Genomic DNA, 21,152 nt, shown 5'->3' with positions numbered 1-21,152 from the left:
TGATCTTACCGATCACACATCCGTCTACTTCACTCTACTCACTCTCTGAGCTAACAACTCACAAGACTAAGCCCCTCAAAGCTTACCTTGTCAATTACCAGTATCACAAGTGAGTACTGGGATTAGGGTTTAGAGTAGGGTCAAGGGCGATACCTTGACACATGATATAAGTGAAATGTGATGGATATGAAACACTGATGTAGGTGAAACACATTAAGCAATGATATCAGTTATACAGTTACAGGGTCAATGACGAATAGTTAGGAAAAGAAAAAGAATTCCCCTCCGACGCTGTAACAGTGTGTGCCTATCTTATCTTATCAGATATAGATTAGATATAGATTAGGTACAAGCCAGAGTATCCACAGAATAGTACAGAACCAGCTAGAAGGTTCTAAGACAAGGTTGTCAATCAGGTAACAGCTTACTAAGCAGTTCTATCAGCATTGCTTAGTGGTCAAGACCCACACATCACCTGATATTTTAGTCAGACTCCAGCTCAGGGATTTGTCATCACCACTGGTTAGTAAGATGGTCAGCAGGGACTGTTAGATAGCCAATAGCATAGCCAGTCCAAGTACCAGGGGTCTTATCTTACAGTATTAGGGGGTCTTACCCTACATGTATATAAGCCAGTAGGTCTGTGCCAGTTAGGGCCAGACTAGTTATAGTCATTTACTTGCTTCAATCTAAGCTATCCTCTACAGTAAACTGCATCAAGCCCTTTACAAGAGACTCCAGCCAGTGAGTACAGAGTTTAGGGTTAGATTTAGGATCTAGGAGGTAGCCATGGCAAGTTGTTGCGTGACAGATAACTAATCTAGAGGTATTAGGATTAAGCAGTACATTGGAAAAATGGACGTTCAACACTAGCATTAGATTGGTGCCAGTAGCAAGACCAGCACAGCTGCACCAGATAGACAACTGTATCTTTCCAGCTCCAAAGAGTTGAATAAGCAACCACATAGGCTTCTTTTTTATCATGAAGAGTAGAAGGTACTTGAAATTGTGTGCAAGCCATCAGGTACATCAGCAGCATGTCTTTTATGAATAAATAAGTGCATATATGCACACATTTTCAGAATCACATTACGGTCTTACCTGACAAAGTGGATGATGCACAATCAATAAAACCACGGCTCAGGTTATAAAAATAAAAGGGCCCAACCGGGAATTGAACCCGGGACCTCACACATTAGAGTCACGTGACATGACCAGGAATTAACCCGAAGCGTGAATCATACGACTAGACCATTGGGCCGACAAGACCTGAGGCGGGCCGACAGCTATGAGGTATGAGGCTTAATCGGACGCTCGGCATCTCATGTGACCAGGACACGCTTGCACGCGCTATTGCAGTACACGACTCGGCGAGTCTCTGGGCGGCGACCGCGCAGGCACATCCCTATGGCTGATACACCCACCTTTTCACGAACAGCTGTATTCCAAATAGACAGCCAACGCCGAAAACTGACACCGGAACGCGCCAAAGCTAATTATGTTCGTAAGAAATCCCTTCCCCTCGGGGGTTCGTCCTCGGAGTTGCGCACAGCTGCAGACTGCGTACACACTGATGCCGAACTGTTCACAATAATCACGGCCAGACCTTTCTGACGGATTCTCTCGCAGCTTTCTGGACAGCTCCGGCTGCGTCTACAATATGCCAGATTGAAGGTGGAACACGGATGGGTGCGCTTCCATACATTACTCGCAAGTCCGCTGCACTAACGTGATGAGCCCGGCTCATACAGCAACGCCAAAATTTGAATGAAGTGGAGAATCTCTATTTTCGCCATGCTCACATGCATCGACCGCCTCCTATGATTTCTGCGGGAGGACGCAGGACTACAGGTGGAAGCTCTGCAACTCTAGCATCTAGTTCACACTTTCCGGGAAACCTTCCCAGGCCAGGGAGCTCCACACATCAACGTCGTACAGCTCAGAATCCTGGCCATTCCCGCGCCGAGTCGCATTTCCAAACAACCGCCATCCCTGTGACAAGTCTACCCGGTGAGTCTTGTGATTAGCTGTGGATAATCACTAATCCTGCAGAAATCAATCCAGAGATGCCTCCGAACGATACAAACTTCGCATCATTCTCTTCACGCGATGGACTTTCACATTCCTTTGCTCCCCCACATGATGGCCAATCGGAAGAACCACGCGAGCGAAGTGTCAGCCGAAAACGGCCTACATCTCGTACTCAAGAATCAGCACCGTCCGTGACCCCAATTCATCCCTCATCCACATCAGCGCAAGACGGCACAAGTCCGCCGGATTTGCCCCCAGTGCAAGCGAATACCTCCGCTTTGGACATCCTAGAATTCTTGACAGCCCCACCAGAGTTTGTCCCAGTAGTGCAGAGCGTTCAGTACTTGCAACCGTCTGTTGGGAATGCCCAATCGCTACAAACGTCTGACTACCACCCTGTGTTTGCATCCCACCCTGCCCATACACCAGATCCCGCCTCAGATCCTGCACCATTTCCACCCCCTGCTGCTCCGCCACCCGCACATACGCCCAGCGCAGCCTACCCACCATCCTCCACACCAACCCCATCGACGTCCACCGCTGGTCTGACATACGACGCGTTCTGGTCCTCGCACTCGCTCTCGACCCAGTCTTACCGCAATGTGCTCCTCAACTCGACCCTCTTCCAACATACAACTCCGCATCCCACCCCCGATAGCGCACTATTTAGTATGCCCAATCCCGGCACACCCGGATCTCATCCTACTGGGTTAGAGTCGAGCCTGCAATCCTACGCTGCGCTGATGGCGAATTCTGGACAGCGTCTTCCCGAGGGGACTTGAACATCGTTATTTCACTGGACACCCTTGAATGAGATATCTATCACGTATCTATTTGTCTACATAGTGACGATATGCTTGCTTTCGCGCTATTACACTCACTCTAGATTTCATAGTATTAAGCTTACCTGCACCCACCAGACGCTGCACGGGTGCAATGATAATGGCACAACAGGCCTCTCTCGGACTAGCGAGCTAGAATAATGACATAAGCTCATTGACTCCATGATGCTACAAGTACATAGCGCCAGCACTACGTCAGCCCAGACAAAGCGGAAGTGACTATCGATACAAAAGCATTCAATGCAACGTGATGTGATCGTGATGCGATACCGTGTAATGCAAAGGACTCTGACATCTACGACTAACCAAGGAAACTAACCTCTCCCTTGCTCACGACGAACTCCCAGTGACACCGCCCGTCGCGCCGGTATTTGCGATGCGCGAGGCGGCGTCGGATTCGGTCGCGCAGGTGATGGACGTACCCGCGGAGTTGACGAGCGGGAGCGCGAAGCAGCTCAGGCCGGAGCCGCAGCTCGTGGTAACGTACGCACCGTCGACGCACTGCGCAAAGTCTCCGTTAACACAAGCGTTCGTGCCAGCTGTAGAGAAACAAAGGTGAGTGTTCAGGCTGAGGTGAGAAGAGCGGGCCGACGCACCAGTGCAAGACGTGCTCGAGGTAAGCGAGGAAAACTGGGCGTTCTGCTGCTGCGCCTTCTGGCCGTTGGAGAGCAGGAAGCTGCTGCTGGATGAGGACGATGTAGCGGTTGACGTGGCAGCGGTCGCAGTAGGAGCGGTGGTGGTAGTCTCCTCGCCATCGTCATCATCATCGCCGCCGCACTCCGAAGACTCTGTCTCGGTCGCGGTAGCAGTCGTGGCAGTAGCAGTCGCGGTCACAGAGCCAGAGCCAGAGGCTGCGCTCGCAGTGGCATTGCCCTGACCGCTGCCCGTGGCGGGGGTTCCGGGGTTCGTGGTGATGTTGACAAGCTGATCGCCGTCCGCAATGGGTCCAGACGGGTTGGCAGGGCAGGATCCGGGAGGGGATACAGGGGTGGTGAGCCCGAAGGGAATCGTACCGGCGGCGCCGACCTGGAGGTTCCCAACAAAGACCTGCTGGTTTGCGCCGGAGAACTGGCACTGGTAGTACCCGTTGAGTTCCGTGTTGTTGGGTGCCTGTTGGCAGTATGGAACAGCTTGGGAGGTCGGCTGCAGGAAATGTGAGCAAACGCGCAGCGATCGAGAGGGCTTGTCACTTACAGTGTTACGAGGCTGCTGCGCGAAGATCTGTGCGAGGGAGATCATGTTGGCGTTGTTGTTGAGCTGCTTCGCCAGGGTGATCATAGAGTCGGCGGCATTTTGCTGGTCACAAACGCCAGCGCCGATGAGCAGCGTCTCGAATGCATTAACAGAGAGCGTGCTGCACTGGCTCCCTCCGCCAGCGGCGTTCTGCAGATCCGTTAGCTAGAGGAATACAGGAGCATGAACATGGACATACACATGCAGCCACCCATTGCGTCGTGGAATCGGCAATGGTCTGGTCGATGCGCTTAAAGAAGGGCAAACCGTGGACGGCAACTGCAGAGAGGGCGATAAGGAGAGTGGAAGAGAGCTGAACCATGATAACTCAGTCAAGTAAAGACAACGAGTGGGGCAAGGTAAACGGTCAAGACCGGTAAGGGAACACAGGTGAATAATGGCTCTGAAAGAGGGAAGCCTAGGCAGGAGCGAGCGCAGCTCGGAGACGATGCGTACAACGCCGGGAGTAGAGGAAATAGGAGGAAAGGAGTGAGGAAAATCGAGCGGACGGACTCACGGTTTATATAGACAACAAGCGGCCATGTGGAATGTTCAACTCGAAGCGAGGACAATTGGCCAGGCACTAGCCACGGGCCCATGCTAGCGCTGATTGGCTTTGCGTAGTCAATGCAACAATACAAATTCAGCACGGACATACAAAAGCGTACAAACCATCGGCCACATCCGTAACAATGGCAACCCGGCGTTTGCCGCGACTCAGTCGACAAACAAACATCGACGTCCACCGCATTGTATTCGCAGCTTGCTATGCGACCTGGCTCGTGCCACGACCACACGCGCTTGGAGACTAATCCATAATCTGTTCGTAGCTTGACCTCGCTCGACGTCGACTCCTGATAATCTGCCCACTTTCGTGCTTGATCCGTTTTCCTAGTCTCCCTATTGGCGAAAAATGTTTACTTCGATCGAGTGAGCAAACGGATCGTTCTAGGTAGGAGGGTGGGTTGTGATCATGGGCAATCATCCTACGGCAACTTGGTACATTGAATCACTTTTGAGTCCTCGCAACGTGTCCATAGGGATGGCCAAATAGATGGTTGGATTCCAAGTGAGTTCCTGGCGCGATATCACCGGCTTGCAATGATGATATGATGATTTTGGTAATGCAGGGCACGAGAACGTGATCGCAGACAATGTATGGACCCAAAGGCCATACATTATAAGTTAGACAAAGTCGTCGTGCCCTCCCGCCACTCTCGGCTGCTTGAGTAAAGTATCGTGCGTCCTCCTGGCGGATCAGCACGAGGACGTTAGTGTGGTGGGACTTGGCGAACGTTCAACAAGTGATGAATGAACTAAGCCACCAATCGGTCGCCACGGATTGCACGTATAGCCTACCAGTCAATTGCGCATATATGCGGTGCGGATACATATCTCAGTGATCGCGAGCCCAGACAACGTTTCATGAGATTTAGTCCCCTCACAACGAGGTGCGTGTATCTGCTTTTTCGTTTCCAGGTTGGTCGCTTTTGCTAGAACTTCTCGTTTGTTCCCGCCCCTGCATAAAGCTTCATCATATCGAGCGTATGCATCATTGACGGAACCTTCCGCCGGCAGACTGCTGCTGCAAACCACACTTTTGTGCTCACATGTGGTGCATGTAAGCCCGCATCGGTTTGTGCTGCGGCAGCATGGAGAGTCTGTACGAGGGCCGGAGCTTCCTACTTCGTATACATTTGTGGAAGGGACTATAGAGTGGCCAACTTTCTGCTACAGCTGACCACAGCCTGCAAGTGGCATGCATTGTTTGGTGAAGTTAGCCTTATCGAATGTTTCGACACCTTCCCATACTTTTTTGGCGAAAGGCTCTGCATGGACCACGTCGTTTGGTCAACGCTATGCGGCGACGAATCTCTGTGCGTCGCGGAGAAATCGATGGGTCTTATCGCAAATGAGGCGTGGTTTGTTCCAGACTGTTTTCCTTCATCGCGCCTACCTAAAAGGCCGCCAAAGCGCATACCTCTCTGAGCCACATCGCTTGTCTTCTAAAATGAGTTGACTCGTTGGCAGTCGCACGTCCCACCACCCATACTACTTGTTTTTGCAGCCTTCCCCACAGTGTATCACTGTGTTCGCGCTTCATTGAATCTGCGCGTATGCATTCCCTGTATGCAGTCCCGTGCTGCCGACGCTCGCATCTCACAACCCCCGATATTATTCTTCATCGATTGCCTAAATGACCATTCGGTGGTTACAGCAGAGGGCTCGCGAATCGTCACTTACTGTGTATGGTATGTCCACCGTCCTGGTCGTCGCCGAAGGTCGTAGGCTCGGTGTGGGGCGGCGGTACGCGAGACTATGGTCAACGGAGGAAAGGCGCTATGTGCTCTCGTTACCCGCTTCCATCTCTCTTGTCGATTCGCTGCCCAACGCCGTATATTTCATAAACTTAACGTTCGGCTGGTCTGTTGGCTGGGCTTTTGCCTGCCATCTACCCCGACAATTCGCCAGCGTTGATCTCTTACTGAGTATAACGTCCTACAATGGCTATTTTCCTGCAGCTTCAATCTCCTTGCCGCCAAGCTCACGCCTGGTCAGCCTATCCTCCCGATCTCGGGGTTGACCACAGGATGAGGGTAAAAAATGGTCAAAGTATACTTGATGTACTGATTTTCTGTCGCCATAACCCCACACATCTCCAAGGTCAACGATCAGGTTGTCTGTCCCCCTTACACACTCCAACATCCCTTTGCTCTCCTCCTGCGTTTGCTCGGTTGGCTTTCGGTATCACAGATTCTCTTCCTTACCAGCATATACCCACCCATTTATGTTTATTGCCACTGATTTGAGCGTTATCGCGGCAACAGCCCTGCATACCTGCATCCTATGTCTTGGCAATTCTCCTTGCTCCCCGAGATCTTTGGAACACATCGGTTACAGCAATCTCCTCCCCACGTCAACCATACCTCTATCAGCGTGGTCAAAGAAAGTACGACGTAGCCTCCGCTTGTACGCACTAGCCTACCTTGTACGCTCGCGCCCACGACACGCTCAACGATTCATGGGCCCGATGCAGCTGCGGAGTACCGGCGTCCTCAGCGGGAAAGCGCGGGATTATGATACGGTGTGGAGGCTCGTTCGGGGAAGAGAGAATGGGGACTATTGCAGAGTGTTGGCAAATAGTGTGGACAAGAAATCCAAGAGACATACACTGTTGCGGCAGCTGAAGAGCAAGAACACCGCGCGTAGAGGAGACCTGGCTTTAGTGGAGATACTGATGTAACCACAAGATGATAGGAGTATATTTAAAAATATATATGAAAATACAAAATTTTCAGCCCATGTAGAAAGAGCGAATTCTGAAGCACCACTATAGTCACTATATCTTAATATTTACGCATTGAGTCTGGTGTATTACTAGCGCAATGACCGGCTGAAGCACTTACTTTTGCTGAGGGACTGCGCAGCTCTGCATTCATTCTTAATCGATTTACATATTTCAAGAAATGACTGCCTATAATCTACAATCAACCCGCCCCTCGAGTGCGTGTACAAATCGCCACTCCGCTGCATGGAGTGTCGCGACGCGTCTCATTATCGCGGTCCCGTGACCTAGGCGACCTGCCATCTTGGGAGAGCGCCCACTTCTTCACGTCCCCAAAAAGGACTAGCGAGCAGCATGGTTCTTATAGCGAAACGTTCTTCTCCCACCCCCGCCACCAGGAAGCCCGGCTTATGCGCCTCGACGTAACAATGGCTATGTCTCTGCGGACTATAAAACCACCTCTGATTGCACTCATGAATCTCGTTATCCTCCTAGAATCTCCGGCTCCTTCTGTGCTCAGCGATACCGAACATGCTCGACAACTTCTTCGCTGATGAGAGTCTGTTGTTCCCAGACATTCACGACCCCTCCGAGGACTTGCTTCTGCAGAATCTAGCCTCCGAATTTGATGTTACGGGATTTTTTCCGGAATTGAGTGGGTGTGCATTGCCACCTACTGAGCATGTACGTCCGAGTCGCTTCATTGCATCGATCTTTCCCAGCTTAATAAAATACTGCCAATAAGCTCGATTCCAGTGGGAACGCCAATGGCGGGTTCAATGGTCTCGAATCCTGGGGAAACACTCTGTGAGTCCGACCATGCTAATGGCAACAGTGCGCTAACACTCCCATTCGCTCAGCGGTCTTGACTTCGGCCTTGAGGCAAACGTCAATTCTCTTGAGGATCCTCCATCTCTCTGGGATCCTACTCTCATATCCCAGTATCTCATTAAAGTTTCCCCGGACATTCCTTGTACCGTTGCCAACCCCTCACCCCTCTCCTCGATCCCTCTCCTCGATCATAACTCCACCGCCTCTGATCAATCACTACATCTTAATGGCATTCCAGAAAAGAGTAATGCCTCATCTTCCCGTTTTATGCCATATCCGATCTCGCCTGGATTGTCGACATCGTCGTCGTCGCCGTATGCTTTATCCTCCCCGGAACTAGCACCATCCCGCCATGCTCGTGGGCACACGAAATCCAATGCGCTTCCGCGCAACCTTCAGAGTTCTATTTCAGATCAAGAGGTACGTCTTGCCCTTGAGGGTGGCAAGCGCAAGTGTCCTGTGTCTGGATGTTCCTACGTGTCCCCTCGCGCTGTGAAGAGTGACATGAAGAGGCATATAGAGTCACATCGTACGGTTGCGAACCAGATGAAGTGGGTTTGCTGCGGAGTGCTCGCACAGGGCGATGAAGAGGTCGTAGCATCATACAAAGGACGATTGGTGACGGGTGGGTGTATGCGAGGTTTTAGCAGAAGGGACGCACTAGTGAGGCATTTACGATGCGAGACACTTGACTGCCATAGCGATATGAATTTGGTGGAGGAGTTGAGCATGATTTGTTATGTGTCTCAGTAGTCGTGGATGTACGTGAGCCTTTTCTTGCAGTCTCTCTATCCTTGTGGTCTCTAACGCGATTAATCTCTCCTCTTCAGGGGTCAAACTACGCCTGCTTCCTTTGTATGGCGCTCGAATCTTGAGCAGATTTAGATGTACCCTCTCCCCGCTGCATTTTCACGGATCTCTTGCTTTATTCTATCAGATGTACCACTAGCCAAACCTGTATTACGCTTGGAGAATAACGCGACAGATTTGTTTTGAGTAGAGCGAAGGAGAGGTGACCAGCTGGATCTGTCGACGTCTTTTTCACTCAACCATACACAATGCCCTCCTGCGTTGAGTACATTGACCTTCGTGTGGTGTCATGTATGCGCGAGACCCTGGGCTAGTTGACAACTTGTCTTGACCTCTCAATTCAGGTCTGTGCGTACCCAAATTCCTTGGCTTACGGACTCCCCCGACAGTCTGTTGGAGCTGTTCGAGAACATGTTTATTATCAAGGTGAGGACATGCTAAGTGTTATCACGAAAGCTTTCAATAACGGGTATACAAATGATGGTTCTGGTCCACTCAGATAGCAATCACCCCCATTCGAGTGGTCGAATGCGATAAGTTTATGTCTTACCATGGTTACACATGCTTCCTATCGAGCTTCAATGACTAAAGTCTTGGTTTCGCTGTCACGTCATAATCCAATAAATCCCTCGGTTCAGGTTTTCCCCTGAAATATCCGACCGGCTTTACTACAGATTATTGATATCATTGTTTTCGGACTCGGCGGGCCAATCACAGTTGATCAGCTCAAGCTCCCTCAGCCTTAGGCCCACAGCTACCCGCTCCGAAATGCATCGCACAAGAGTGCGAACAAATGAGTGTTTGCGGAAACAAGATCCACGTGTGTGGTGTGTCCACAGGTATGGATATGTGTCGTTGATCTCCCATGTGCAAAAGGATGGAAGACAGGCGGAGTCTGTAAGTGCTCCCAAGTGACGAAGCCTTGCGCAGCTATACACATACAGAGATATGGCGCCTTGAATATTGCAGATGTCCTCCCAGGGATGTCGAGAGTCGTCTCCTGGAAATTGCCGACCACATTGATGCTGCCTTACACAACTGTTCCCGATGGTGCTATAGATGCCATCCGGTCGTGTATCTCGCTCAGCTCCTATCAGCCTCGGATAATGTAGAATATGTATGAGTATATGGTGGGACTCTAGTATGTGGTCTCCGACTATGTATGAGATGTCTCAAATGATGTCAGAGTGAGTGGGGGATTGAAGCCTCATCGTAAAGGGGGAAACTAGATCAATTAGCTCAAACCCTCACTCTCGACGGCAAGATTATAAAACACAGCTACATTCGGAAGGACAATGCTGTTCAGGAAACTCGCACACTCTTTCTTGCCCCAGTTTTATCGCATTCCACCAGATGCTTCCTTTGCGGCAACATTGTGGAGCACTTCCATTGTGTGGCCCATGGAGGGGTCATAGCTACGTAGCCCGGGTATTGCGAGAATAAATACTGTCCTTTCCGTGCGTTCCAGCTGAAATGTTGTCTACAGAAGCTTTGAACCCAACACTGCATTGTATTATAGAATTGGACAACCAAGGGAAATGTCGCGCCAGTACCGGCACCGTGACACACGCTAGACAGCGACCGCCACCGCAGCTCCGCACGGAGCAACCGCCTTTGGATCGAACATCACGGAATTTCACATGGATAGTTGGGTAATTTTTGCTGCTTCCGCAACGCAGTGGACGAATACTTCAAACTTGTCAAAAGCAAAGCTGTCCCCAGGTTCCACTGACGTGGGACGGGTCGATCTGCGGTAAACGCCGGTGGCCATGATGTTATGGTGGCCCTCGTCCACAGAAGGGCATTGCGCGTTGTTCACCAGCCGAACATGACAATGACCACGCCTCGGACTATAAGAATTGCACCTCTGTTGCTCAGTGTAGACTTTCTTCCATCCCCACAACCATCACCTCAGTCTGCTCAGCATGATCGCCACTGTCGACTTCGTATTGCTCAATGACTGCCAGCTGGATGATTTACCTCTACCTCTATGCGTCCATACGAAACGCAGTATCGAGTCCATCACACCACCCACTTACCTAGACTTTGATACCCCTGCGTCCTCTTGTCTATCCATTGATGAGAGGAATGAGCATGCACCCCATAATCTGCGCCCCAGAGCCTTTTGGGAGACATTCGATTCTGCTACTTCGATTGATTCAGCCATGGAGATATTTGGCCATGAGAATACCTTGTAGGTATCCATACAGTTGCTGTACACGTATTGTGATCTTAGTATGGATTTTTCAGAAAACTGGACCTCGGCCTGGACATTCACATTGACTTCCCTACGCTTCGGCAGAAAAACCACGACCTTATGCTTCAAGACGTGCTTTGCTCCTCATTATTAGGCCTCGAGTTTCTGGCAGACCTCGAACAGACGGCGTTCAATACCGTGACATTTGCGCCGCTAATGCAGCCTGTGGATCTTCCAGACACGTCCTCATATCGGTGGTGAATATTTCCATCTATAGATGACAGATGGTGTGATCATTCCCCGATGTGAATAACACAATTTACGCTCTCGTCCCCTTTCCCATACCCGGTTCGACGTGCGTCTACAACATTGTGTATCCATGAACGCGCTGAATTGCGTCACATACCCGAACTCGACGATGTTATCTCACATCTGTGCGCGGATAATTATTACCACGAGATGCCTTTGGTTTGGTCGTCGTCAGCGCTCATTCAACTTCAGCAAATTCTGGCTAAGACTCAGCGGGTTATGCGTATGCAGAGATGTCTGATGATAATTAGGACGAATTGACACTGCAAGGTATCAGTGTCCTGGAGAATATAATGGGACGTTATTTTCGCTAGTCCCCTCCCTCACTCGCACACGCATCCTCTCAGGCTACCGCTTTCCACCTCCACTTCTGCTGTGACTATTTCTCATGTACATGAACCTATCATACTTCCTCTGTTTATATCATTGAGTGAGTAGTCTTTGCTTGTCTTATAAGCGTCAACTTTGTAGTCCATAGTATGTCAATGTATACTCGGCATTAATTGTTCACAGATTGCAAAGACGGGAATGTTCGATATCCTGTCGGTGCACGGGGATGCTATATCATATGATAGTAGACTCAGTTGGTAGATTTGTGATACTTAGGTAGCCGTGTATTGTGAGTTTCACCATGCACAGTACTTTACTGCCTGAATTTGACTATTCAATATCAATTGCAAATTATGTTGATTGGCTTTTTTACTTCCGACTGCGGCCTCCCAGGCGCAGCTTGCTTCAATTTCAAATGCAAATTAGCTAAATTGATTTGGTAGCGCCAAATTCAGGATTGATTTTCATGTCGGTGGGGATTACATGCTGCGACATTCTCTCCGTATTAGTTTTTAATGCCCGGGTAGCGTCATCTTGGGAAGCATCACACGAAGTGACGCTCGAGAGTTGAATACGGTGAGTCCATGACCCGTGCCACCGGGTTCAGAGACGCTTATCCACGTGGCGACTCCTCGACCCCAGAGTGTCAATATCTCGTGCGTCACTTACTTGCCGCTGTCTCTCCATTCAATTCTGACCTAGACTATTGAAATATTCGTGTTTATAAGATCTATTACTAATGAATGACTTCGAAGATAGCTGGATGACCATTCCCGGTGCGTTCGAGCACAACTGCAATGCCGAAGGCGACCCACCGGTTCCCATCAATGTCGAGGACAAGCTTCAATGGTCACTCATAGACCTGGAGCGCACGGGAGGGTTTACAGGAAAGATTGCAAAGATGCTTTTGTCCGCTGGAGACTGGATCGACAAGGAAATCGAGGAGCGGCGGAATACCATTGGAGGGATAGACAACCTATGGTTTCTTCTTACCGACGCGGCAGACTTTAATCCGGTGAGCAGAGTCACTCGTAGTTGCACCTATGTGTGAGCTTACATGCGTTCTAAGGTCTGCGCTTGTACCTATACACTGAAGGGAAAACTATCTCTGGAGAAGCTCTATAGCGTGCGTGACTCTGTCTTGCGCCTATGACATGATGAGGTTTATATCTAGTCAGCCAATCGTCAAGCGAAGAGATTCCCGAAGTTCAGACAGAGAATCACTTCCGTTGGCCGCAGATTGCATGGTGCCCGATTTGCGGATGACCCCGAGTTCTCTTTGAAGAACCACATACGCGCCGTTTCCCTACCAGAGCCCGCAGGGCGTGTGGAGCTCAACGAACTGGTTAGTTAGTCCAATTTTGGAATACAAATATTCAGGCCTCAGCTCTGTCGGTAGATGGGTGAGTTCATAGCTCAAGACTGGGATCTCTCTCGTCCGCTCTGGGAGATGATCCTCGTCGAGAACTACCACGATGAAGACGGCGCACAATGCGCCGTAATTACAAGAGGGTGTGTTCACTTGTGATAACATACCACGTAACTTGACTTTGAGCAGGCATCATGCACTTGCCGACGGCCAAGGTGAGAGACATGCAGCCATTAATGTTCCCCGTCTGATTGGCCCACAGGCTTTGTTATAAGCCAACTCTACATTACATCTTATCATGACGACCTCGTGCACATGATGAACTCTTCAGCAAACAACCTGCGGGCAGCTCGACGCGGACAATTGCCTCCGTCGAAGATCCACCCCCTACTCCGATTCTTAGATCCTCTCGCCGACAACTCGCTTATCGGTCCGTTACTGCAATTGTTGCTGGCCCTGGTATTCTGGTTCGCCTACATCACTTCCACGTGCGTTTCACTTTTCTGGAGCGTATACCAGGGTGTCAATCAAGCTACCCTCTTTCTGCTGACCTGCTGGCGCATTGACATGCTCACAGGCCCGCAACCTGGTCCACGCGTGAAGGCTCGCGAGTTTGCGAGTTCGCGCGTCTTTAGCATCAGCGAGGTGAAGCTGTGTCAGCAGGCGTTCTCGGGTCCGCGCCCAGGGAGCGCAGTGGCGGGCGTGCCCAGGGATAAGCGCGACAAGGCGCGGAGCAAGGCGGGGCACATTACGCTGAATGATGTTGTGTGTGCAGTCATGGCTGATGTGCTGGGGCGAGAAATCGAGGCTAAGTCCGTGGGCCAGTCTCGCGGACCACGGGAGACGGTGAGAAAGTGGTTGAAAAAGTACTTGCCCTCACCTATTGGGTTTTTCATGTGCGTTTAGAATCAGCATGCAGCTGCCGTATTGGCGATGTTGATGATGGGCGTAGACCGATCAGCCTCCGTCAGCCGGGCGACTGGTCCATGCGGAACCTCTCGACTGGTTCGCTGGTGTACTTGAACCCGTCATTGGAGCTGACGAGAGATGCGCCTGTCCATGAATTGCATGCGCACATACATCGCTGTCGTGCGGAATTGTCGCTGCTCAAGCACAGTCTCTGGCCCAAGCTGCTATTCTATATCATACAGATGACTGGCCAGGCGCCAGTCTTTCTCCGGCTTTCGCTCCTAGCCAATCCGGCACAGCGGATGAAAACTTGGATCACTCAATGGATTACGAAGCCGCTGTACGAGCTTGCCCTGCAGTCATGTAAGGCAGAACTTCGCTCCGTTGCGCCACTAAGTCTGACGACTCTACAGTCTCTGTCGTCCTCACAAAGCTAGTGGCTATTTCGCGGATTATTCAGTATATCTTTACTGACATTCTTCCACAGTGTGCCAGGTCCAGCGAAGAATCCGATCACGTTGGAGGGTGTCGAGGTCCTCAAGTGGACCGCGCTCCCTCCTCAAGCGGGAAAAGGTGCGCCGCACACAGCGAGGGTGCAATATGACCTTTCGCTGATATGTGCATGCGGACAGGCACGATCGGGATGGGTATCATCTCTTATGCTGGCGGTATATCCATCGCAGTTGCAGCGGACGCAGTGCCGGCATCGCAAGGCATCGCGCGGAGAATATGCGACGGGTTTGAAGAACGTTTTCAGCTATATGTACAAAGAGCGAGAGAGATTTTGGACCACATCGATTAAATCGACAATAATATATATATTCCGGTTCAGCCATACCAGGACTAATGTGATGCTCTCAACCTAACAATAGATCCCGAATCAACCGCAATCACACAGTTGTCCAAACAAGGTGCGCGAGCGATTAGTGGCAATTTTGGGGTGCTGTGCCTTGCAAACTGTGCAGCGTATTGTTCTTCCACACATTTCCCCGCGTTCACTATTCCCTACTTGAGACCATACAGAGATGAATCTACAGCACGCGTACATACACCCGCCTTCCACTTCAATTCTGCACTTAGACTAACAGCAGAAGTCTAGACGAATTGAAAACGGTACTTGAGATTCTTCTTCTACCTGCCATGTGGGCCCTCGGTGACGTCTTATGGCCAAGTTTTGCTGACCTCAATTCGGTTTACTGGCGATGAACAGGCGCTGGCAGATGGTAGCACATATTTAAGAGGCTATAAGCGATTTGGCGCATCCCACCTCAGACGGAGACGTCTTGATACTATGAGCTTGGACAAGCTTTCAGCCGGCAATGGTGTTCTTCCCACCGTAACACCTGTTAAGCATCGATACGTTTGGAGAGATCACATTGTCGTAAAGCTTGTTTGCCTCTTGATTGCAGCATGCGCATTGAATCAGTGGACGAATGAACTTGGACTTCGATCGCATGTGCTCCCTGAGCGATCAACAGATGCTGTGTTTGATTGGACATCGGTACGTTGTAACTTAAAAATTCTGCGTACTGACATGGGGCCCATCTAAGTCTATGGACAGGTTGTGCCTTCCGTAGACATTGAATGGAAGCCATGTTTCTCCAAATTTATGTGTGCAAGGCTCATTCTCCCTCTGGATTACCTCTCTCCGCCCGGCGTAGGACCGAACGTGACCATCGCACTGCAAATGCTGCCTGCATCCGACGAGGGGATTCCTAGGGGGACCATCCTCATCAACCCCGGCGGCCCTGGGGCATCGGGAACGGAGCTCGTCATGGTCGCTGGGAAGCAGATATCTCGGATCGTTGGCGGATCGTTCAATATCTTGGGCTTCGATCCGCGGGGAATTGGTGCCAGCACACCCCCCGCTCAGTGTTTCCACTCCGATTCGCAGCGCAAGATATGGGAACTTCAAGCAGGAGACAGGCTCCTCAACTTGACCGATGGATCCGTTAATTTAGCTCTTGCACGCGAGAGGACGGTAGGAGCGATGTGCAAAGCCGCACTGGGTGGTAATGGGAGGGAGGACCCGAATGGAACTGTGGATGAGTGGGGTGCAGGCAGATTCATGAGTACGGCAAGTGTTGGGACAGACATGCTTCGAATTGTTGAGAAGCTCGGCGAGGATAACCTGAAGTACTGGGGATTCGTGAGTAATCCCGCCGAAGCGCTGCCCGACACTAATCTCCTTTCACGCTGTCCAGAGTTACGGCTCCATACTGGGCCAGTACTTTGCTGCGATGTACCCAGACAAGATTGGGCGGTTGATTATCGACGGGGTCTACGACGGGTACAACTATCGCAATACATCCTGGAACACTAACCTGATGGACACAGACGCTGTTTGGGAATCATTCTTCATATTCTGTCACCGCGCCGGCCCAGCGAAGTGCGCTTTGTACATGCCCAGTGCGACACAAATCAGAAATCGTGTTCTCGCTATTATGGACCAGGTCACGGAAGGACCTCTAGCAGTGCCTTTTGCTGGAAGTGGACCGCTGGTCGTGACTCGGAAAGCACTCCAGAATTTCGCATTTCAGGCTTTCCACAATCCGATTGAACAATTCCCATTGTTCGCGGACACGCTTCTGGCCGTGGAGCAGATCAATCGAACCATGCCGGCCGCTCTTTCAAGCAAGCTAGGTGGGGGCTTTGAGTGCAGTTGCGAGCAGGAGTACTCGTTGCCTGTAGAAACAGAAGCACTCGGCGTTGTCATGTGCGGAGATGGCGAGCCCATCGCGTACACCCCAGAAGGCTATCGAAAATGGTTCACAGACTTGTCTGCGTCGTCTCCATTTGCGGCGCCGATTTGGGGCCTTGAATATCTGTGTTGCGCTGGGTGGCAAATCCGACCCAAATGGCGATACATGGGCCCATTCGCGGCTGAAAAGACGTCGCATCCGATATTGGTCATTTCACCGATGTACGACCCTGTGTGCCCGCTGGCTGACGCTCGTGCAGTACGGTCTCGATATGGAGGTGCGGGGCTGTTGGTGCAGAATTCGTTTGGACACTGCTCGTTGTCTGCGCCGTCGCTTTGTACTGCGAAGTACATTCGTGAATACTTCATCAACGGGACGCTGCCAGAGGAAGGGACTATCTGCGAGGTCGATGAGCTTCCATTTGTGGGTCCATTTGGCGGGGAAACGGACAAACTCATGGGAGTTTCGGATGAAGATAAATCTCTGTTGGATGCACTCCGTGGTCTAGCTAAGACTGCGCCAATTTCGGGATTTTAATCTGGAAATGAGTAGACAGTGGACTTGCCTTTCCTCTGGAAAGTGTATTCGTACGGCTTTATCACCAAGCTACTCCCATACTCTACGTGAGCACATGCTCATGATATCCTGCAGAGGGTTTGTATGTCACTTGAACGTTATACGTAGTAGTCACGACTTGCTACTGGCCATGGACTGTTACTAGTACAAAAATTAGGCTTGCGATGTACTATCTACAGGCGCCGCGCTTCCCTAATTTGGAAACGAATGCGCTGGCGAGTTGCTAGCTCCGCAATTTCTCTACGCTGCACGTCTACTACGACGCAAAGGACTGGCATTTTATCCGTCAGTTTGCTTTGCATGTCTGCTGTGCGTCTCATTTCGAATCATACGCTTAAGCTTCAGCCGCAGCGCTCTAGTTCACAGCTTTTTCGCCGGCATGCATCCTCTTCAGTAGCAGAGGGCTCGTTCACGGCTCGCAGAGGTCTCTATGCTTCGCTGCTACTTCTTTCTACAGGCGCTCTTGCTGCATATTATTTCGACTCGCGTGCTGCGATTCATCGTTATGTTCTCACTCCCGTGATTCGACACATCCTCGACGCCGAGAACGGGCACAAACTCGCCGTGCGAGTGCTAGCCAGCGGGTTTGCGCCACGGGATACACAATCCGACGACGAGCGATTGAAGGTTCAGGTAAGGTCTTCCCATTTTGTATTCCCGGAGCTTTGCAAACATGCCACCTTGAATAGCTCTGGGAAGATGAGCTGTCTAACCCGATCGGACTTGCGGCTGGTTTTGATAAACATGGCGAGGCTGTTGACGGTACGAGTGATTACTTATCGGCGCACTGTGCTTAATGTAAAGATTCAGGTGTGATATGGCGCAGGATTATTCAACCTTGGGTTCAGTTGGGTTGAAATTGGCAGTGTCACCCCAAAGCCGCAGGTACGTTTTGAATCAACGTGATTTCACTAGCCTCCAATGGATAGAATGATTTTATGATGGCGCGTTCATGGATCTGGTGCTAATTCCATCTTATCGTCACCAGCCCGGAAATGCGCGGCCGCGAATGTTCCACTTGATGGACGACACTGCTGTTATCAACCGTTATGGATTTCCCTCAGACGGGCACGCGACCGTTCTTGCTCGCCTTAGAGCACGCTTCCCCATCTTCTACCAGGAAGGAAGTGAGCCACATGCATCCCTGAGGTCAAATGCTTTACTGGCTGTCAACCTCGGCAAAAACAAGACCTCTCCTGTGGAATCTGCAGACGACTTTGTCAGTGGCATACGCGCTTTCGGTTCATACGCCGACGTGCTTGTTGTCAACATCTCTAGTCCAAACACCCCTGGACTTCGGTGAGTTTCATGACTATCTTGTGATGTCACTTCTCCCATGGTCGTCAATTACGATAAGGCCATGTGGGCGTGGTATGCAGTCTCTTGATTTGGTATCACTGAGCCCGATGTAGTTAATAATATTGTTTCCGCAATGGCCTGGGAATGGCTCCATACGCTCCTCTTGTGCCTAGCTCCCATGTACTGATTGATGGCCTCTTCTTGACAGGGCACTTCAAAGCCATGCGCTTCTGGAGGACCTGCTCGGGCGCGTCACCCATGCACTTGATGAGATTGCGACTTCTGAGTCGAACAAGTCTCGGCGTCCAAAGCTTGTCTTGAAGATTGCGCCTGACCTCGATGAGGCACAAGTTGACGATATTGCGAAAGCAATCCTTCAAAAAAGCGTGGATGGCGTGATCGTAAGCAATACGACCGTGCGACGCCCGTCGACTCTCACCGATGGTGAGCGCATATTCTGAGCCTTGTCTATCATATGATAGTGATTCAAGTTGCTCTGGATTTGGCTCGGCGTTTCGGTGTGTGCAGCCAACAAAGCGGAAGCCGGAGGATTATCCGGACCACCTCTCAAGCCCTACTCTTTGGCAACGCTCCGTATGCTTCGAGCGCGTCTTCCCGCCGCTGTGCCTATCATTGGGTGTGGGGGCATATCATCGGGAGCTGACGCTCTAGAATATGCGAAGGCGGGTGCAACGGCGGTGCAGATTTACACCAGTTTCGGATACGATGGGGTCGGAACCTGCAGGAGAATCAAAGACGAGCTAGCTGAAGCTTTATCGCGTGAAGGCGCGACTTGGATGGAGACGGTGCAGCGGGCGTCGGCGGAGCTGAGTCTCAAGCCCGAGGACAGAAGCGCGCATACTTCTATTGCGCAACTAACGAAGGAAGCGGAGGAACTTATGCGGCTCGTAGACGAGCTTGGAGAGCGTGTGGGTGGTGCGGATCCGAGCAAGGACAACTCCGCCACAGAAAGCACTGGCGTCCTGCCTGTTGTTTCGTAGAAAACTCGGCAATGTAGACATTTCTCTCAATGCTGATGACCTCATTTAGTTTGCAGGAACGGAACGGAACGATCTGATTTCGTTCTATTCAGTATGGCCAATGCTCGACAATGGGTGATTCTTGATAGAAGCGATAATGCGGCGTCACCTTGCAGTGAGTGACGACTGTCTCAAGCCCGCGTTAGTCTTCGCGACCCTTGCGTATGAGGCTATCGACCAAGGTGCCCAAGTGGCATCTAGCAATAGCAAGGGACGAACTATTTCAGGCACTCTAATGTATCGACGTGGGCAGCTTTTAGAAAGGATTCCGCGCCACGCCGAGGCTAGTGAAAAACTGTACCTAGATTACAAGATTAAACCTACGGGCGATAAGGACAAGAAACTTATCTGGGCTATCGCTTGAGAGATAGTTTCAAGGTGCTCGGTCACTGGCGGGCCGCAAGTGGCAGTAGCGGTAGCATTCTGTTCGGCTTGAAATCTGCTGTAGTGAGTCGCATCTTCATCATGAGAGCAAGACATTTGACGAATTCAAACGACCCGGCGTGATGGGGTCCGTTTTCTTTTTTCAAAATGCTGGCGAACGATGTAACTTACTGCCGGTGCATGCGATTGCGTTATGAACGCTGCCGCATCTGACAATCACTGGTCCCCAGCGACGTATGGACTTAGGCCATCCCTTTTGCAAATCGGCCCATATGCACAATCGACTTGGCACAATCGACTTGCTGCCACCACCCAGCTCGGGCTACTACTCAAAGCAAGCGCCCGTCGGGCTAGCGCTGCTATGGTGGCAAGTGGCGAATTTCGGATGGCCCGAGCGCTGATATTATTTTGAGCGATTCTTGACAGTAAAGCGAACGCTGAATTGCTCATTGACCCTGAATGATAAGGCCAGTCTTCCCTGCCAAATATAATTTGTATGCGAATTGGAAGTTGCGCTGACCATGGGTTCCCCACAGTACCCTCTTTTGAACTCTAGCACTCCCATGTCCCCGAAGATTCGCATTAGTGAATAACACTAAAGCCGAGATATTCCATTGCTGAATGTTGACTTATGAAGATGTTCCCGTGATCTATAGTTGCTTGCGATCAAACTGAGTGACATTGCGTAAGTGCATCCTTATCGTGGCAAGGTAAGTCAGCCGTTCGCGGCGGGCTTCGCTCCTTCCAGTAGTAGCGACCCCATTCTAACTGCCGAGCCTTGACTAGGGAAGAAAAGACCATGCGGGTGCGTCAAGATATACTACATTCTACATGCGTTGCGACTCCGCTCAATTTTGAATTACCTTCAGGGGCATCTAGAGGAATGCGCACTATCTGTATCTGTCGTTGAATCATGGTATGCCGCGGGCAAGGATTATGGTATATATGGCATCCAACTTGTACCGTCTTTCAATCGCGCCCAAGGTCTGACACTCGCTGATATT

General features: G+C 50.9%; 6 protein-coding genes across 6 annotated transcripts; 5 read left to right on the top strand and 1 right to left on the bottom strand.

Annotated features, from left to right (window-relative positions):
- Positions 1-1,407: 1,407 nt before the first annotated feature.
- Positions 1,408-2,813, top strand: FIBRA_04106 (uncharacterized protein; the record flags this gene model as incomplete). The annotated part of the gene is made up of 4 exons (XM_012325923.1): positions 1,408-1,563; positions 1,630-1,689; positions 1,752-2,010; positions 2,053-2,813. 4 exons carry the CDS (start codon positions 1,408-1,410, stop codon positions 2,811-2,813), a joined length of 1,236 nt encoding a protein of 411 aa, XP_012181313.1.
- Positions 2,814-3,203: 390 nt separating this feature from the next.
- Positions 3,204-4,428, bottom strand: FIBRA_04105 (uncharacterized protein; the record flags this gene model as incomplete). Its single annotated transcript, XM_012325922.1, has 4 exons — positions 3,204-3,412; positions 3,470-4,016; positions 4,068-4,256; positions 4,306-4,428. The coding sequence occupies 4 exons, from the start codon at positions 4,426-4,428 to the stop codon at positions 3,204-3,206; spliced, it is 1,068 nt and encodes a 355-aa protein (XP_012181312.1).
- A 3,495-nt stretch (positions 4,429-7,923) lies between these two features.
- On the top strand, positions 7,924-11,491 carry FIBRA_04104 (uncharacterized protein; the record flags this gene model as incomplete). Its single annotated transcript, XM_012325921.1, has 5 exons — positions 7,924-8,076; positions 8,138-8,199; positions 8,253-8,643; positions 11,001-11,227; positions 11,284-11,491. The coding sequence occupies 5 exons, from the start codon at positions 7,924-7,926 to the stop codon at positions 11,489-11,491; spliced, it is 1,041 nt and encodes a 346-aa protein (XP_012181311.1).
- A 1,117-nt stretch (positions 11,492-12,608) lies between these two features.
- FIBRA_04103 (uncharacterized protein) lies at positions 12,609-14,949 on the top strand (the record flags this gene model as incomplete). The annotated part of the gene is made up of 10 exons (XM_012325920.1): positions 12,609-12,884; positions 12,939-12,995; positions 13,044-13,214; positions 13,269-13,381; positions 13,428-13,453; positions 13,501-14,134; positions 14,191-14,510; positions 14,561-14,606; positions 14,635-14,720; positions 14,780-14,949. The coding sequence occupies 10 exons, from the start codon at positions 12,609-12,611 to the stop codon at positions 14,947-14,949; spliced, it is 1,899 nt and encodes a 632-aa protein (XP_012181310.1).
- A 489-nt stretch (positions 14,950-15,438) lies between these two features.
- Positions 15,439-17,386, top strand: FIBRA_04102 (uncharacterized protein; the record flags this gene model as incomplete). The annotated part of the gene is made up of 3 exons (XM_012325919.1): positions 15,439-15,648; positions 15,709-16,296; positions 16,352-17,386. The coding sequence occupies 3 exons, from the start codon at positions 15,439-15,441 to the stop codon at positions 17,384-17,386; spliced, it is 1,833 nt and encodes a 610-aa protein (XP_012181309.1).
- A 339-nt stretch (positions 17,387-17,725) lies between these two features.
- FIBRA_04101 (uncharacterized protein) lies at positions 17,726-20,128 on the top strand (the record flags this gene model as incomplete). Its single annotated transcript, XM_012325918.1, has 8 exons — positions 17,726-18,058; positions 18,115-18,187; positions 18,252-18,310; positions 18,414-18,724; positions 18,933-19,168; positions 19,253-19,721; positions 19,782-19,879; positions 19,911-20,128. 8 exons carry the CDS (start codon positions 17,726-17,728, stop codon positions 20,126-20,128), a joined length of 1,797 nt encoding a protein of 598 aa, XP_012181308.1.
- Positions 20,129-21,152: the final 1,024 nt, after the last annotated feature.

This window comes from Fibroporia radiculosa (assembly GCF_000313525.1).
Source record: "Fibroporia radiculosa TFFH 294 genomic supercontigs, scaffold2625, whole genome shotgun sequence".
Lineage (NCBI taxonomy): Eukaryota > Fungi > Basidiomycota > Agaricomycetes > Polyporales > Fibroporiaceae > Fibroporia > Fibroporia radiculosa.
The sequence above is the reverse complement of the archived record's forward strand: the minus strand, read 5'-3'. Positions and strand labels throughout refer to the sequence as shown.